This window comes from Corticium candelabrum, chromosome 19, assembly GCF_963422355.1.
Source record: "Corticium candelabrum chromosome 19, ooCorCand1.1, whole genome shotgun sequence".
In the NCBI taxonomy this organism is placed as follows: Eukaryota; Metazoa; Porifera; class Homoscleromorpha; order Homosclerophorida; family Plakinidae; genus Corticium; species Corticium candelabrum.
This window is the reverse complement of record NC_085103.1, coordinates 6,060,609-6,077,806: the sequence shown is the minus strand read 5'-3', so window position 1 is coordinate 6,077,806 and position 17,198 is coordinate 6,060,609. Positions and strand designations below refer to the sequence as shown.

The 17,198-nt window shown below is 41.5% G+C and overlaps 3 protein-coding genes across 3 annotated transcripts in view; all 3 read left to right on the top strand.

The window, feature by feature from the left end:
• Positions 1–71: 71 nt before the first annotated feature.
• LOC134194695 (MAM and LDL-receptor class A domain-containing protein 1-like) lies at positions 72–1,575 on the top strand. The gene is made up of 4 exons (XM_062663637.1): positions 72–264; positions 368–517; positions 1,192–1,454; positions 1,531–1,575. The coding sequence occupies exons 1-4, from the start codon at positions 189–191 to the stop codon at positions 1,573–1,575; spliced, it is 534 nt and encodes a 177-aa protein (XP_062519621.1). The 5' UTR covers positions 72–188.
• A 309-nt stretch (positions 1,576–1,884) lies between these two features.
• On the top strand, positions 1,885–4,479 carry LOC134194694 (MAM and LDL-receptor class A domain-containing protein 1-like). The gene is made up of 5 exons (XM_062663636.1): positions 1,885–2,078; positions 2,973–2,989; positions 3,032–3,079; positions 3,141–3,281; positions 3,972–4,479. Exons 1-5 carry the CDS (start codon positions 1,885–1,887, stop codon positions 4,334–4,336), a joined length of 765 nt encoding a protein of 254 aa, XP_062519620.1. The 3' UTR covers positions 4,337–4,479.
• Positions 4,480–5,092: 613 nt separating this feature from the next.
• The window catches only part of LOC134194450 (MAM and LDL-receptor class A domain-containing protein 2-like), a 41,228-nt gene continuing 29,122 nt past the window's right edge, over positions 5,093–17,198 (top strand). The window contains exons 1-13 of the mRNA XM_062663371.1: positions 5,093–5,218; positions 5,286–5,435; positions 6,196–6,461; positions 6,882–6,969; positions 7,139–7,159; positions 7,516–8,043; positions 8,142–8,252; positions 8,649–9,131; positions 9,760–10,293; positions 10,959–11,084; positions 11,140–11,289; positions 13,318–14,205; positions 14,616–15,056. Of these exons, the coding sequence (XP_062519355.1) occupies positions 5,318–5,435; positions 6,196–6,461; positions 6,882–6,969; positions 7,139–7,159; positions 7,516–8,043; positions 8,142–8,252; positions 8,649–9,131; positions 9,760–10,293; positions 10,959–11,084; positions 11,140–11,289; positions 13,318–14,205; positions 14,616–15,056 (3,754 nt within the window). The 5' untranslated portion in view covers positions 5,093–5,218; positions 5,286–5,317. The remainder of the gene's footprint in view (positions 5,219–5,285; positions 5,436–6,195; positions 6,462–6,881; positions 6,970–7,138; positions 7,160–7,515; positions 8,044–8,141; positions 8,253–8,648; positions 9,132–9,759; positions 10,294–10,958; positions 11,085–11,139; positions 11,290–13,317; positions 14,206–14,615; positions 15,057–17,198) is intronic.

Sequence of the window (17,198 nt, the reverse complement as noted above, 5' to 3'; positions counted from 1 at the left end):
AATTGTATATACGGGAACCAGCTTAACGCGAGTGCAACTAAAAATGGCTGTAAGCATCCGGGTCTCGGTCCTCTGCTCCGCCTGGTACAGTACCGTGACTCGATCCAGACTTTCTTATACCAGACAATCAAAGCAAGCACCGACGAAGCGGCAGAATTTTCGTGAAAGAATCACACACAGTGAGCAGCATGCGGCATCAAAACGCAGCTTGGCGGCCATGGTGCGTCATCATCACGACACTCATCACTTTCAGCACGATTTCAGGTTCGTTCACATGCCCATTCATTACTCCAGTGTTCAGAGCGTGTAACGTGCTATACTACCACCACTGCACAACATTCATTCTCACACTTCCGGTTATCTACAGAATCGACCAACACGACGTGCGACTTCGAGTCTGGATTTTGTGGCTGGAAAAACTTGCTCAGCAATGGCGTGAACTGGAGACTGATGAGCGGCTCAACGCCGTCTGTTGGAACGGGCCCTACTACGGATCACACAAAAGGAACATCCTTAGGTGCTATTTTTGGTTTTTTGTTATCAGTTTTTACATCCTGTACTTGCCTTGCTTCTTCGTGCACAGAAGACGAATTATAGTTTATGTTTGTTTGTCTGGTTGGGTGCTTGAGTGCATATTTATGACTTAGCTGGCTTGTTCTCTGTCTGTGTAGTCGTTTGTCTTATTTTCTTTTGTCAGTCTATCATTTTGTTTATGTTTGTTTGTTTGTTTGTTTGTTTGTTTATTTATCTAGGTGTCTGTGTGTTCAATGTTTGTCTTTTTCTGTCTGTCTATCGTGTTGTCTTTCTGTTTATTATTTTGTTTAGTTGTGTTTGTTTGTCTGTTTGTTTGCCTGTTTGTTTATTTGTCTGTGTTTGTTGGTTTGTTTGTTTATTTATTTATTTAGGTGTATGTGTGTTCAATGTTTGTCTTTTTATGTCTGTCTGTCTATCGTGTTGTCTTTCTGTTTATCATTTTGTTTAGTTGTGTTTGTCTGTTTGTTTGTCTGTTTGTTTATTTGTTTGTTTATCTAGGTGCCTGTGTGTTCAACATTTGTCTGCTCTTTCTTTCATTTGTCTGTCTGTCTGTCTATGATATTGTCTGTCTGTCTGTCTGTTTGTTTGTTTGTTTGTTTGTGTGTCTTTTCGTAGTTTATTAAATTTTAGTTGTAGAATAAATTCTTGATATGTTAGGTCATTACGTGTACATTGAGACGTCAGGAGTAAGAAATGCACAAGCTGTACTTGCAAGTTCTGCTGTAACCAACTCAAATAAAATGACCTGTAAATTATCAATGGCATATCACATGTACGGCTCACAAATTGGTACATTGGAAGTGATTGCTCACACTACGTACGGAAACTCTCCAGTGTGGAGTCATTTTGGCAACCAGGGGAATCAGTGGCTAAACACTACTGTTGACTTTGGAAGCATCACTGGCTCGTTTGAAATTTATGTGAGGGCTTCACATTCATCTGGCTTTAGAGGAGACATTGCTTTGGATGATATTTCACTGACTAATTGTTCTTCAGGTACGTTTGTTATTGCTAGTGATCAGAACTGAAAGTACTAATTGATTAATGAATGACGTCATTCCAGTAGAGAATGTAGTTATTGCTACACCTGTACTATATCCGTCCAAATACAATCCCCAAAATTTTAGCTCTAGGGCTTTAGTTCAAACCACTTTATAACTTAGTCTGGATGTTGTTCTTAATATAAGACCCAGACTGAATAGAAGACCCACTCAGTCTTCAGCTGCATGTGTACAGGTGGTATTTGTTTCAACCTGCAGAGCCATCTACTCGAGCATTCGTTTGAAAATATCATATATTCGTTCAAGTCTGTAGGAATCACTACCAACGTTGATGACAGGGACTGGCAGTATGCATGAAGGACAAAGCCCTGCAAAGCAAGTCAAAGTCAAACATTATCTCTACGTCAGCAACGACAAATCACAGTCAGTGGAAGCAACTGAGCCGATGCCGGAAGGTGGCACAGAACAGGAGGAAGATGATCTAGCACTTTCAGAAGAATCAGACTTTGAAGGCGTTACTGGACTACTTGCTGCAACTTTTATGTAGCTGGACGACCACGTGAACAGATACGAGTGGTGTATGTAACAGACAAGTGAAGCAACTTGCAACTCTCTGGCATGCAGTCAATATCTTTACCATATAAGCCCCTGTCTAAATACATGCCCCAAGTCTTTATTAGTACACAAAAAGGCTTATTGAATTCTATCATTTAATTTAATTCAACCCTAGCACTTGTATTTGGACAGAGACAGTATCCTAATTAATACAATGAGCTAATGTATTTACAGGTGGATTCCTCCAATACAGAAATTATTTATTAATAATTAATAATAGTTGATAATGGATATAAAATATTAATCAATAATAATAACAGTTACAGTCGCGTGTCACTTGTTTACTTAACCGACAGGTCAAGGTTGCCAGGTAGGTGATGATATGACAGATATATGATATGACAGATATATGATATGACAGATAACTAACTCATCCTGCATATTATATAAATCCACAATCAATCTTGAAAAGTATAATTTTTATCTCTAGATTAAAAATACAGTTGGTCAGTCATTGAACGATTACTATACCCTCAGCCTGGAAATTCGGGCTTTGGGTAATAAACATTTGGTTTGTTTAAATTCACATCTTGTGTTTGTCTAGTTTGTGTGTGTGTGTGTGTGTGTGTGTGTGTGTGTGTGTGTGTGTGTGTGTGTGTGTGTGTGTGTGTTCAGTGTACGTAATATGGAAAAAATGTTGTGTAATATGAACAATAGTTGAGTTCATAACAGCTTCAGTTATCCAACATATTCACTTATCCAACAGGGTCAGGTCCCAAGGAGTCAGATAAGTGACACACGACTGTAATAACACCTACTGAGGGATGCAGTGTCTTATTACAGAAGTTTAATAGGATGGTTTAATGTATTGAATTTGTGCAGACGACAAACACAGTTTTGTACTTGAAATTGTTATACCTGTTGTTATTGCTCATTTGTAGGTCCTACTCTTTCTCCACCAACTCCATTCCCGCCTCAACCATTTCCTAGTGAGTTACATCTGTATGCTCTACGTCTCTTAGTACTTACTCACTATTCTAATACTTACAGACACGGCATGCTCGTTTGAAACCAATCTCTGTGTGTGGTCTAATGATGTCTCTAACGACGTTGATTGGGTTATGCGGCAAGGAAGGACTCCTTCATATCAAACTGGACCTACTGATGATCACACATACCAAAATGGCAGTGGTAAGGAAGCGAACAATTGATAACACAAAGTTGATTTAAGCATTTTATTTTTATGTTTTTACTTTGTCAAGTGTTTGTGTGTTTGTTTGGTTACTTGACTGCCTTTTTGTCAGTCAGTTATTTCCATTTAATTAAATACCAACGTGTATGTGTGTAGGTGTGGTGTGATGTGTGTGTTGTGTGTGTGTGTGTGTGTGTGTGTGTGTGTGTGTGTGTGTGTGTGTGTGTGTGTGTGTCCATTCATGTTTGTGTGTGTGTGTTTGTCCATTCATGTTTGTTTGTTTGTTTGTTTGTGTGTGTGTGTGAGTGTCCATTCGTGTGTGTGTGTGTGTGTGTGTGTGTGAGAGAGAGAGTGTCCAATCGTGTGTGTGTGTGTGTGTGTGTGTGTGTGTGTGTGTGTGTGTGTGTGTGTACGTACATGCATGAGTGCTAAATGAGTTCATGCATTTATGTGTGTTGGTTGCTTGTTGGACCATAAATTTGTTGTGTCCGTTTGCTTTCTTGTTGGTTCTTTGTGGTCAATCTACTGTCTGCCAGCTGTGCATTTATCTGTTTGTCTGTCTGTTTGTTTATGTGTCTGTTGACTGCTACACCAATTCTCTATCAGTCCTTACCATTTAATGTTGTTCTCTACACTTTTTGTGTCTTCCTTCTTTTCCTTTTTGTGCTTACAGTTTGCTCCATTTACAGGTAAGTACATCTACTTTGAAGTCACAGCTGCAGGCTATTTTAGTCATGCCGCTCTTGTCAGTCCCGAGTATCACAAGAGTGGCAGTGCATGTCGCATGCAGTTTGCATATCATTTCTATGGCAGCAGCATTGGAGACATGGACGTCTACTTTGTGACTAATGGAGATGGAAAAATTCATAATTTGTGGTCTACAACGGGAAATCAAGGAAACGTTTGGCATATGCGTTCTGTGTTTATTGGACCACAGACGGACTTCACCATCTATTTTAATGGCACTCATTATAGTGGTTTCCAGGGTGATATGGCACTGGACGATATCTCATTTCTTGACTGTGATCCAAGTAAGTCTGTTTATTACTATTAATGAGCTGTGGGTTGAGTTGATACTCTGACATGCAATGTGCAGAGTACGGGAACAGATGGGCAGATGGTGTAGTAAGTGGGTGGGTGGGTAGGTGAGTTGGTGGGGCAGATGGATACGATGCACATAGAGACAGATGGCAAATAGAGTAGGGAGGTTGTGGCAGTTGGGTGGGCAACATGAATGGCAGGAAACACTGAGTAGCAGGCTGAAGTCTGATTTACAATATAGTGCCAACGCTCATTTAAAGAGACTACCTTGATGGAGGTGGCATCTTGTGATGTTGACGCTGATGCTGATGCTGGATTTGGATTCATTTCTATTTTAGCATCAGCATCAACATCACCAGCATTAACATCAGCACCAACATTAGCGTCAGAATCAACATCAGCACCAGCATTAATATCAACACCAGCATCAACATTAGCGCCAACATCAACATCAGTGTCAGCACCAGCATTAACATCAGCGCCAACATCAACATCAGCATCAGCATCAACGTCAGCACCATGATCACCATCAGCACCAACATCAACATCAGCATCAGCACCAGCATTAACATCAGCATCAGCATCATATTGTAAACCAGGCTTAATTAACAGGAGGCTGACAAGTATACGTGTAGTTACAATAGGCAGGTAATTGGGACCCACACATTAGACAAACACACTTATACAGATAGAGAGTAGAGAGACGCACACACATTAGAGTGTTTGTATAAAAGTGCATGATATTTTTGTGATTTTTCTCTAGATTTTAGACAAAAACCATGCACCAAGAACGAGTTCACTTGTGTACAGAGCAAGCTGTGTGTGAAAACAGATTCACTGTGTGACTTACACAATGATTGCTATGACAACAGCGATGAAACACAGTCTTCTTGCAGTCAGTCAAATGCCTCGTGTCGTCATGTTTTTGATTATATTTTATATCTTAATTATTAACTTGACAGAGTCGGCATTTCAATGTGATTTTGAGCAAAGTATGTGTGGCTTTACAAACGATGAGAATAACGACGACTTTAACTGGATGTCGGCTCGAGGCTCAACATTCAGTTCACAAACAGGACCAGGAGCTGATCACACGACAGGAAACTCAACTGGTTAGAACACGAGATTTTGTTGCTATTAGACATGTTGTCTGTATCAGTATTTTGTAGCCACCAAGCTTATTGCTACAACTCCATTTATTAGTTTCTCTTTGTATGCTACTTTACCATGTATTTGATTCCTGTGTTCATCTTTGGACGTACAAGAGTTTTGCAGTAAAGTTGTGTAATGATTTCAGGGTTGTCCCCAGGATTTTTGCAAGGCAAATCTGTGACCACGCCCCACATTAAGTTTTTATTGTTACTGTATGCTCCTCACACAAAAGCTTTGATGCTGGTTTGTCTACTGACATGCTTCGCTTCATAACCTGTGGTCACCGAATCCTCAGGCACAAAGACATGCTTTAGGTCTGCCTAAATGTTTGTGGCTAGAGTAAGAATACCAACAGATAGTGACGTCAGTAGTGGACGGTGCATGACAACCACTGATGCTCTTTGAGTACTTTTAAGTCTTTGCCTTATTAATTGGTCTTATCTTCAAACCCAAGCATCTCAGGGACTACATCCATAGATGTAACTTGTTTGCTTCCAACAACTTTCCCATTTTTTGAACTACAAAGTCCATTGTCTTCATAGCTCATCACTGCCTACTCAGTAAAGCAGGGCGGACATGTACCAAGCTGAAGCCAAGGCAAGACGTAGTGTCATGCCTTTTGTATACTGTGGACAACCTTGTGATATTGAGGGATGGGATTGGGGGTTTGTAGAATGTTTGGACGGTGAGAATAAGCAGTAACATTGTTTGATTATTCAGGTCGTTATATCTACATTGATGCTTCATACCCTCGTGCTCCTGGTGACACTGCTATTCTGTGGAGTCCGCTGTTTAATCCTTCAGCAGCAGTGGGCTGTTCTGTCAGGTTCTTTGCTTTTATGTACGGTCAACATATGGGCAGTCTGGTTGTGTCTCAAGTTATTGGAACATCGTGGACTCAACTCAGGAATATTAGTGGAGAACAGGGACAAGACTGGAAGAAATTTAGTGTGAACGTTCCTTTATCAGGAGGGAAGAAATTTAAGGTGATTGTTTTATATACAGCTAGACAAGGAGTGTGTGTGTGTGTGTGTGTGTGTGTGTGTGTGTGTGTAGGTGTGTGCCTGTTTGTGTGTGTGTATGTGTCATGTGTGTGTGTGTGTGTGTGTGTGTGTGTGTGTGTGTGTGTGTGTGTGTGTGTGTGTGTCATGTGTGTGTGTGTGTGCATGCATGTGTGTGTGCTTGTGTGCGTGTGTTTATGTGTGTGTGTGTGTGTGTGTGCATGCGTGTGTGCGCTTGCGTGTGTTTATGTGTGTGTGTGTGTGTGTGTGTGTGTGTGTGTGTGTGTGTGTGTGTGTGTGTGTGTGTGTGTGACTGTATGTGTGTGTGCATGCGTGCATGTGCTGCTTACGTTTTGTACTCACACGACTCAGCTTGTGTTACATGCTGCTATTTTAATGTTTCAGCTTGCCTTTGAGGGAGTTCGTGGGAATGGCTATGCTGGTGATATTGCAATAGACGACTTGACGTTCAGCACATCTTGTCCAAAACCAGGCAAGAAACGTATTTGAGTTGCAACTAGCTTATTATGAGACTGACAATTGGTGGTTTTAATATGATGTTTACTACATGATAAGATATTCAATACCTAATTAATTAAATAATAATGCTTTATTGAGGTGAGTGTAGATTTTGCATTAATTTTGTGTTTGGGTCTTTGTAGCTCCTCAGTCATCTCTACCAGGTATGTTGCGCATTTGTGCATTTCTATTTGTTTTGTTGCTGTGTTGTGTTAGTTGCAGTAGAGCTACAGACGTTTGGTTTGGCTAGTTGTGTGTATCTCAACTGTTTGTTTCTATCTTTCACTTGCTTGCGTTTCTGATTGTTTGTCTCTGTGGTTGCCTGTGAGCTTGTTTGTCAGCCTGTTGTCTCTCTTTTGGATTTGCTTTGTTTAGTTTTGTCTGTAAGTCTGTCTGTCTGTCTGTCTGTCTGTCTCTGTCTGTTTGTTTGTTGTCAGAGTTTCTGTTTGTCTTTGTTTTTGTTTTGTTTGTTTGTCTGTCTATTTGTTTGTATACATTTCTTATTCATCGTTTTTGTCAGCTGTTACAACAGCCAACTGTGACTTTGAAATCGGATTTTGCAACTGGAAAAATGCTTATCTTAACGACCTCGACTGGATTCGCAACCAGGGCTACAACCCTTACTTCTATCCCTACTTTGGCTCATCATACTACGACCACACAATTGGAAACTCAAACGGCTCGTATCTTAGCGTAGATACAGTCTACAACTCCGGCCAACAAGGCACCATCTCACGTCTTGTCAGTCCAACTATGAAGCAGGATCCAGCAAACTGCTACATGGTGTTCTTCTATCGTGTCAGTTCGCGGTATGGCAGCATTGCCAACTTGACTGTGTATACAAAAGCGAGTGCCAACGCTGCAGAGAATGTATTGTGGGAGATGGGTGGCGATCAGGGGAATGAATGGCATAGACAGAGAGTCAAACTTCCAAGGACGTCGACCTTTCAAATTATTTTTGAAGCTGAACATGGTCCAGGATATTTTTACTTTTCCTCTGTGGATTTGTCTATTGATGATATCTCATTTGAGCCATGCAGTGCACCAAGTAAGAAGTACAAATCGTTTGTTTGTGTTCTGTCTGTTTCCTGCTGGCTTACCAACCTGCTTAGTTTAGTAGCAGATATTTATGTGTCTTTTGTATAGCACGTTGTTCCACTGGTCAGTCACAGTGTGGAGATGGCTATTGCTATAGAGATAATTGGAAGTGTAACGGAGTATTTGATTGTTCTGATGGGTCAGATGAAGATGGATGTCGTAAGTATTGTATTGTGCTGTTGTTTAGTGTACAACCCATGCTGCTGAACAGGAAAATATGGGCGGGCAGACAGACAGACAGAGTGAGAGACAGACAGACACAGATGAACAAACAGATAGAGAGATATGCAGAAAAATGGACAGACAGAAGACAGAGAGACAGGTGGACAGACAGAAAGATGGACAGACAGACAGATGGACAGACACGCAGATACAGTAGACAGACAGACGGATGGAGAAACAGTTAATTAAGTTTAGCTTTGTAATTTACTGGCCACACAAACGGACAAACTTGTGAGGTTATATCAAACAAACAGACCATTCTACTAACTAGTGCTTCTGAAAAACACATAAGTGTATATTTGCCGTCAGTTCAAGACGTTTTCCTCGTTTCAGCTGACCACTGTGACTTTGATAAAGGCATGTGCCAGTGGAAAAACATTCAATCAGATGATACAGACTGGCAGCGTGCATCGGGTTCCACTCTAACGGACTTCACTGGCCCTACCTATGACCACACGTCATACTCATATTCAGGCTACTACGTTTACGTCGAAACTAGCGGCCTCAAGAAAGGCAGCAAAGCGATCCTAGAGAGCAAGCAGTACGACCACTTTGGACACACTTGTATTCTCACGTTTGCCTACTTTATGTATGGAGCTGACGTGGGAGTACTAGACGTCGACGTCGTTACAACTAGCAACACCAGGATGAATCTGTGGAGTCAGTCTGGAGACAAGGGAAGGCAGTGGAAGACGTCGAGTCTTCATTTAGGATCAGTTAATCAAGGATTTAAGATACAGTTTATTGCGACTCACGGAGGAGGGAGCCTGGGCGATATTGCTCTTGATGATATTGAGCTTGTCAACTGTGTTGGAAGTGAGATGTTGATTTTGGTGTTGTCTGTGTTTATTTCTTTATTTGTCACATTGTTTTGGAGATTAGTAGAGCACTTATTTGGTACTTGTTTGCCTGTGTGTGTGTGTGTGTGTGTGTGTGTGTGTGTGTGTGTCTGTCTGTCTGTCTGTCTGTCTGTCTGTCTGTGTCTGTGTCTGTGTGTCTCTGTGTGCGTGCACGTGCATGCATGCATGTGTGTGTGTGTGTGTGTGTGTGTGTGTGTGTACGTGCGTGCATGTGTGTGTGTGTGTGTGTGTGTGTGTGTGTGTGTACGTGCGTGCATGTGTGTGTGTGTGTGTGTGCCTGTGTGTGTGTGTGTGTACGTGCGTGCATGTGTGTGTGTGTGTGTACGTGCGTGCATGTGTGTGTGTGTGTGTGTGTGTGTGTGTGACTTGCCGTCTGTATGTGTGTTTGTCTGTCTTTCTGCTCCTCGATTACCTTTGCTTACAGCATGCGTTTGTTTGTATACCCATCGTTTATATTACAAAGTTATTTCTTACCTACTTGCCATCAGTCTGCCCATTAGCTCATTTTGCCTGAAAAACCTCTTGATGATTGTATTATATTACACCATCATTTCTTTCTAACACGTTCTTCTATCATACCATAGCTCCCACTGTTGCCCCACCAACTCAACCTGCACCAGCTACATTTCCTCTCGATGGCAACTGTGACTTCGAGAATTCACTCTGCGATTGGATGAACACCCCAAAAGACGAAGTCGACTGGATCCCACGTACAGGAAGCACACCCAACTACTTCACCGGCCCATCAACAGACCACACTCTCGGCACAGCAGCTGGACACTACCTGTATGTCGACGGCTCTGATTTGACTTCCGGCTCATGGGCTGCTCTCATGAGCCAACGATATACTAAGTGTGGTTTTCAGTGTCAGTTTAAGTTTTCCTATCATATGTATGGGTATCAGATTGGGTCTCTGACTGTACTCATCAAGTTCAATGATGGCACTACGAAGCAACTGTGGCAGCTGTCAGGAAATCAGCAGGATGCTTGGTACTCTGCGGTCGTTCGACTCGGTGTGGCCAACCAACAGTTCCAGATTCTTTTCAATGTGACTTCTGGAGGAGGATACGGATCGGATATTGCCATCGACGACATTGGCTTTGTGTCTTGTAATCCAGGTAATGGAAGCTATTGTATTCTAGTTGTGTTGGGATGTCTCAATACATTAGACTACCTTATTTCTTTGATTAAACGATATGGTGCTTATCGTTAGCTAGCGTTTTAACTGAGGCGTACGAAACAAGGGTGGCGTTTATTTGAGAGTAGCATTTATTAGAGTGTGGCGTTTATTTGAGTGTGGCGTTTATTTAAGTGTGGCGGTTATTTGAGGGTGGCGTTTATTTGAGTGTTTGAGTGTGGCGTTTACTTGAGTGTGACGTTTATTTGAGGGCGGCGTTTATTTGTTAAGCTCTCTGTCTGTGTTTTACGAGTGTGTGCGTGTACACGCTGTAGGCACCATTAGAACACACTTACATACTGGTGTACGCATTTCACACACACTTTGAGACGGCTGTGGTGAAACAGTATCTGGGTAGTCTAAAGAAACGATTACCTCACGCATGCCTCCAAGGAAGTCTTACGATTTTTCCTTCAAACTTTGAGCAATAGATTTAGCCAGTTCAATGCAATTCATTGAAATGTGGCGTTTATTCAAGAGTGGCATTTATATTTATCTGTACTCTCAGCTGTGGCATTTAAACGGGGCGTTTATTCAAGGGCTGCATTTAATCAAAGAAATACGGTATGTGTATTGGGTGCACTGATTGTGACTTTCTGATTGCAGCATTAAAGGAACCTACATGCACCAGCTCTCAAAAACGCTGCACTAACAAGTGGTGTGTTTCTAAGTCAGCAACGTGTGATTTTACGGACGATTGTGGTGATATGTCGGATGAGGCGGGTTGTGACAGTAAGCTAGTACATCATTATTGTCATTATGCTATGGGTGATAGACTCTGTCTTAGAAATTGCTCCTCTTTATTGTAACTTTGATACATCAATATGTGGGTTTTCGAATGCTGCAGATGATGACTTTGAATGGGTTGGAGGAAAGGGACCTACAACATCATTTGGAACTGGGCCGTCTTCCGATCACACGACGGGTACCCAGAACGGTGAGTAAACGTGTTGCTCCTTTCTTCAGATTATGTGACGTAGCTAAGTAAGTTACAGTAAACATTTAGTGAGAAAACGTTAATTACAGTCTAGCTGGTGGAGAAGTAATGAGCAAGTGAACAACCAGGTAGCAGCCGAGGGTTTAGCACTTTAGTGCTTTTTTGTTATACCTTTACCTGTATAGGTGAGCTGTGTGTGTGTGTGTGTGTGTGTGTGTGTGTGTGTGTGTGTGTGTGTGTGTGTGTGTGTGTGTGTGTGTGTGTCTCTGTGTCTCTGTGTGTGTGTGTGTGCGTGTGTTGATGTACTCGTGCATCTCCATAACGGCGAGTCACAGCACCACTCAATTTGGCTTGCACACTCCGAATCCCTAGCAAAGCTGTTGTCGTCTTCCAGACTTCTCCCACGACGACGCGATTTCCTGCCAAGTGAACCCACTTCTGCTCGTGCCACAATATCTCCGTAACGGTGTATCGGATCTCCACCGAATTTAAACTGTCCGTTCCCGACGTCGGACAGTACACACGGAGCGTGTCGATTATTACGGGCAACATCCATGAAAGCAAGATATTTTGCACATATCCAGGTCTCGAAAAAACGCCTACACTGAGTTTGGTCGTGTCGGGAATTGAATTCCTGCCTCATTTGATACACCTGTTGCTCGTAACGCAAGCAACGTCTTCGAAGTGATGACAACACCTTGAACTAGGTCTTTGTTCATGTAGGTCCAGCATACATGCAATTACGTTTCGACGTTTGTGTCTATTACGTCACAATTCGACGACGTCATATCAAATACAGCATCATTGGCAACGTGCGCTAGACTCCGTGATCTGTGAGATTGAACCTGCCTTCACTCGCGTGCAAATTTCTTTGGGCACGGCCCATCAGATCTCCACCAAAATTAAACTGCCTATTTCTGGCATCAGACGGTACGTGTCATCTAGTGCAGTGACGTCGAAAAAGGCAAGATATTTTTGCATATATCTAGGTCTTTTGATGTTAATTGAATTCAAGGGATAAAACTAACAAGCAATAATGCAATCAGCGCCGGCAAAGAACGTGATCTGTAACAGAATGTATTCTACTTTGGGATAATCGATCTCAGAATGGGATATCATTGAACGAGTCAAATAACTCTGAACGAAATTCTATAGGAAAATTGTTCAGATATACACTTTATAATAAATTAGAAAGGAGTGAATGAGATATACTTTATGAATGCATACAATGATAAATTAATTAATTAACTAGTAATAATTGAGTCTGTGTTTACACCGTTGCTTCCACAGCTACGAGCCTTCAAAGTTCCACTTACGATATGATTAGTTGTCGTGAAGAATTAAGAATTCAATATACACGCTATTTTATTTCTAGACGTGCATGCTATCTGTAAGATTTATCTAAAATCGTACATAGTGACTGTTGTTTCGCATGATTGTAAAACAGTCTGTACAGTCATTCGAAGTAGAGTTATCATATACGGGACATGAAATCTCTCATGGTTATGTAATGTTAGATTCCTGTATTGATATCATAAAAACCAAGAAAGCGATCGATTTTGCATAAGCAGTTGCAGACAGGTGAGTTCTGTTGTTTATTTTCGACAAGATCTGGCAATTGCAAACATGTATTGCACTGTTCTAGTAAGGAAACTCTTTCATGAAAGTTTCACGCATACGATTGGCTGCTCGTCCATTGTCTTTGGTTACCACGTACGACATAGAGGAAATACTGAATACTGTTCCCTAATTGGACCACACAAAGGAGGCGTGGCACATTCCTGCAGCGTGACAGACATTGTCAGCCGGCCATATAGTTTCTAGATGGAAGTCGGTTCAGCCCTATAAACGTTTTAATTAGAGTACACTACTCGCCAATTTTCGTGTCTTTTACAAAGTCCCTTTTCTTATAGGCTCGTAGCTGAACTACAATTAATAATATATACTAATAATATATATATATATATTATAATTATATTAGTTGTCAATGTCCATACATATGCTACATGTTTCTTTCTTTCTCTGTAGGTCGATATATTTATATTGAGAGTTCGTATCCTCGGATTCCCGGCGATGTAGCTCGTCTTGTTTCTTCCCCATTTACTAAGACAACAGGAAATTGCCAACTTCGATTCTACTACAACATGAACGGTTACTTGGTTGGTAGCCTCCTCGTGAAGCTCAAGCCTCAGAACGCGAACGAACAAGTGCTGGTTAATATAACAGGCGACCATGGCCCGAAATGGATCCGTGGAACAGCCAACGTTATGTCAAATTCTCAATATCGAATCGTATTCGAAGCTGTACGAGGTTCATCATACTCGTCTGACATTGCACTTGATGACATCTCGATGACATCTAGTTGTGGGACGAAAGTGCCAGTCCTTGTGGTTCCGGTCACTACACCACCAGTCTGTGATTTTGAGCAACAAGGTTTCTGTTCATGGACAAACGACTTCTTTAACGATCTAGACTGGGCTATTGTACAAGCGAGCTCGTATCGGTTCAGTTACACTCCACACTTGGATCACACACTGTCTAACAGTTCCGGTCACTTTATCATAATTCGGACGTCGTATTACGCTACGACTGACATTGGGTGGTTTATCAGTCCCGTCATGAAATACAGTCTCTCAATGTGTTATGTAACATTCTATTACCATATGACTGGTAGGAGTAGCGTGGGTAATCTCACTCTGTACCAAGCGCCTGTTGATAAAGATGGCCAGCCAATGACAGATTCGATGTCAACTCTTGCTTATTACCAGGGTAATGCAGGATCTGCGTGGCTGTTGTCAAGGAACAAAATCAAGAACATGGCTACTAATTTTGTATTGATTTTTGAGGGTTCACGTGGCTTTGGATATGGTGGACACGTTGCTGTTGATGACATCGGATTTCAGCCATGCTCTCCAGGTTAGTTATATACTCTTAAACGAAAAGGTTGTTTACATGTTTCCATGTTATCATTTCTGTCTTTGTTCTTGTCTTTGCTTGTGTTTTGCTTCGGCTGTGTGTGTGTGTGTGTGCACGCGCGCTCATGTGTTTGTTTGTGTGTGTGTGTGTGTGTGTGTGTGTGTGTGTGTGTGTGTGTGTGTGTGTGTGTGTGTGTGTGTGTGCAGTGTGTGTGTGTGTGTGTGTGTGTGTGTGTGTGTGTGTGTGTGTGCAGTGTGTGTGTGTGTGTGTGTGTGTGTGTGCAGTGTGTGTGTGTGTGTGTGTGTGTGCGCGCGTGTGTGTGTGTGTGTGTGTGTGTGTGTGCCTGTCAACATATCTCTTTCCAACAGTTTTGGTTCAGTTTGTTATGACTGTTTCTTTCTGAATGTCAGGTCCTTGCTCATCAAACCAGTTTACATGCAACAACAAATACTGTATCCCTTCAAAATGGAAATGCAACAACGTAGACGATTGTGGAGACGGCAGTGACGAACGAGACTGCCCAAACAAATGTGATTTCGAGATTGATATGTGTAGCTGGCAGAACAGCCTAGCAGACAACACAGACTGGAGAAGAAACAATGGGTACACTCCGTCTTCCAACACTGGGCCGTCAGCTGACCACACAACTGGCACATATGCGGGTTATTATGTCTACTTTGAGGCGTCCTACGTTTCCACTGGATCTCTGGCGTACCTGGATAGTCCATACTATAGTGCATATCAATACTGTTATCTGACGTTTGCGTATAACATGTATGGGAGTGATATAGGTTCTCTGGAGGTGACCATGATCACATCTTCTGGATACCAGTCGTTATTCAGTTTGTCAGGTAATGATCTTGTGTTGATGTTTAGTACATACATACAACCGTGTAATACTAACAGACACTCCACGTACTCAATCAGTCATTGAGCTAGCAAGTTGTCAGTCAGTAAAAGTCAAGCAGCATAGTTTGAGAATGTAGGAGTAGACCCAAGGGTGGAGACTCTGATATATTTGATATGCCCGAGTGACATGTGATAACTTAGAGTGGAATCTTTAAGCAAAATTTTTGGACGGACATCGTACTCTTAACCTGACATTTTAAGTTGTAGGCATTTGTTCTTATTTGATTTCATAATTCTTGTTATTTGTTGTAATTATTGACGTCAACATTTAGTTCAATTTCCTTGTTTGTTGCTTTGTATTCACGGCTCTATTTCAGTGTTCTCGCCAGTGCTGTGAGTCAAAATGACGGTTGGGAGAGGGAAGGGACGTTTGGAGCGTGGAAAACAGCATTTATTGACGGTTGGACAGAATTGGAAAGCCTTAGCAAACATAGTGTGGGATGTTTTTCTACAAGATCCATCACGGATCTAAAGACAGTAGTGGTTTTGATGGTCCCAAAGTTGCTACAGAACAATACGTATTCTTATGTCAGACATCTGGTAATCTTAGGGATTGCATGGTCTCCTTGTTGGCGTTGGAGGTGAATTCCTGTTGACCTTTCACACAAGAGCTGCTAATGAGACTGTGGTTTCTACTAATTACTGTGTGTCTTTAATCTCATGTTTTGTAGACCCGTACTCTTTTAGGTCAGCTCACAATTCCAGTTTTAATTAATTAACTCAATTTGTTATTGTAATAATCTACTGTCTTACCTGTCTGTCTGTCTGTGTTATGTTTATGAAGTTCAATGAGGTTTATTCAACAATATTTGAGTGGCAATTATATTGAATAGTCTACCAACCATGCAGTCACTATATACATGCCATTCTGACTCTAATAAAGTGATAGGATGATGTCATTAATTGACGTCATTATATTTTTTGATAACGTCATATTGACAGTTGGCTAAAAAATCTGGCTAGAACGCTGTATTTATTTGCTACCAAAATATAAATTGTTAACAGTATTACAGTATTGTCATTGCACTCACACATATGGAGATCATCAACTCTAGATCTATGCTTGCTGCTTCTGTCAGTTGTTTAGACGTTTGTGTTGCTCATTGATTCCCTACCATCCATGCGATAACTATTACACCTTTACCAGTCATGTAGGTATGTCCAATCAAAGTAAAATTGTGATCGGTCATGAACACCAGTTGGTCGGTCAATGACCGACGACCAACCTTTATATTTCACTCTGTAACTGACTTACATCCCTTTTTGATTCGTGTTAGTGGGGCAGCTGTACTTTGTATAAGCACACTGTTACAATATCAGTTATGTGCACCTGCACCTGCACCTGTTAGTCTACTTTCTGTTCTTTGTAGCAGTTTGCGTACAGTGTACTCTACTGGGTTTCTCATAGATTTGGATGCAAATGAAGCTATTTGGCAACAAGACTGTCTGTCCTTTCTCAGCCTGCTTTGTGGACATGTCTTGGCATGTGGTGTCTGTCCATGTGACTTGTATCTCATGACTTACCATAGTGATCCTTGTAACCTAAGCTAGCAGCCGAGGGTGTAGCACTTTAGTGTTTCGTTTTACTCTGGCACTTGATCATATAGTAGTTAGTGATTGTTGGTCGTACAGGACGACGGGCTAATGACTCATATAGTCGGTCGTCCTGTACACGGGATGATATCGGGTTTATCGTCTTCCCGGCTCGTTTAAACTCACCTAACAACGGAATGTAATCCATGTTCTCACTGGGTTAGTACACTGTTGTGTAGCATGTGATGTTTGCTTGTTGTTTGTCTGTCTGTTTGTTTTATTTGTTTGTCCATCTGTTTGTTTGTTTGTTTATCTGTGTTTTTCTATCTGTCTGTTTGTCTCTGTGTTGTTTGTCTGTTTGTTTGTCTATCTGTTTGTTTGTCTATCTGTTTGCTTGTTTATTTGTCTGTCTATCTGTTTGCTTGTTTGTCTATCTGTCTGTTTGTTTATCTGTTTGTTTGTCTGTCTGTTGTTTGTCTATCTGTTTGTTTGTTTTGTTTGTTTGTCTATCTGTCAGTCTATCTGTCTATTTGTCTATCTGTTTGTTTGTC

Excerpts from the sequence above, each read along its gene's own strand:
- LOC134194695 (XM_062663637.1), top strand. The coding sequence starts at position 189 with ATGCGGCATCAAAACGCAGCTTGGCGGCCATGGTGCGTCATCATCACG. Across the intron at positions 518-1,191 it reads CACAAAAGGAACATCCTTAG|GTCATTACGTGTACATTGAG; the intron begins GTGCTATTTTTG and ends TTGATATGTTAG. Across the intron at positions 1,455-1,530 it reads CTGGCTCGTTTGAAATTTAT|GTACGTTTGTTATTGCTAGT; the intron begins GTGAGGGCTTCA and ends ATTGTTCTTCAG.
- LOC134194694 (XM_062663636.1), top strand. The coding sequence starts at position 1,885 with ATGCATGAAGGACAAAGCCCTGCAAAGCAAGTCAAAGTCAAACATTAT. Across the intron at positions 3,080-3,140 it reads CCCGCCTCAACCATTTCCTA|ACACGGCATGCTCGTTTGAA; the intron begins GTGAGTTACATC and ends TAATACTTACAG. Across the intron at positions 3,282-3,971 it reads CACATACCAAAATGGCAGTG|GTAAGTACATCTACTTTGAA; the intron begins GTAAGGAAGCGA and ends CTCCATTTACAG.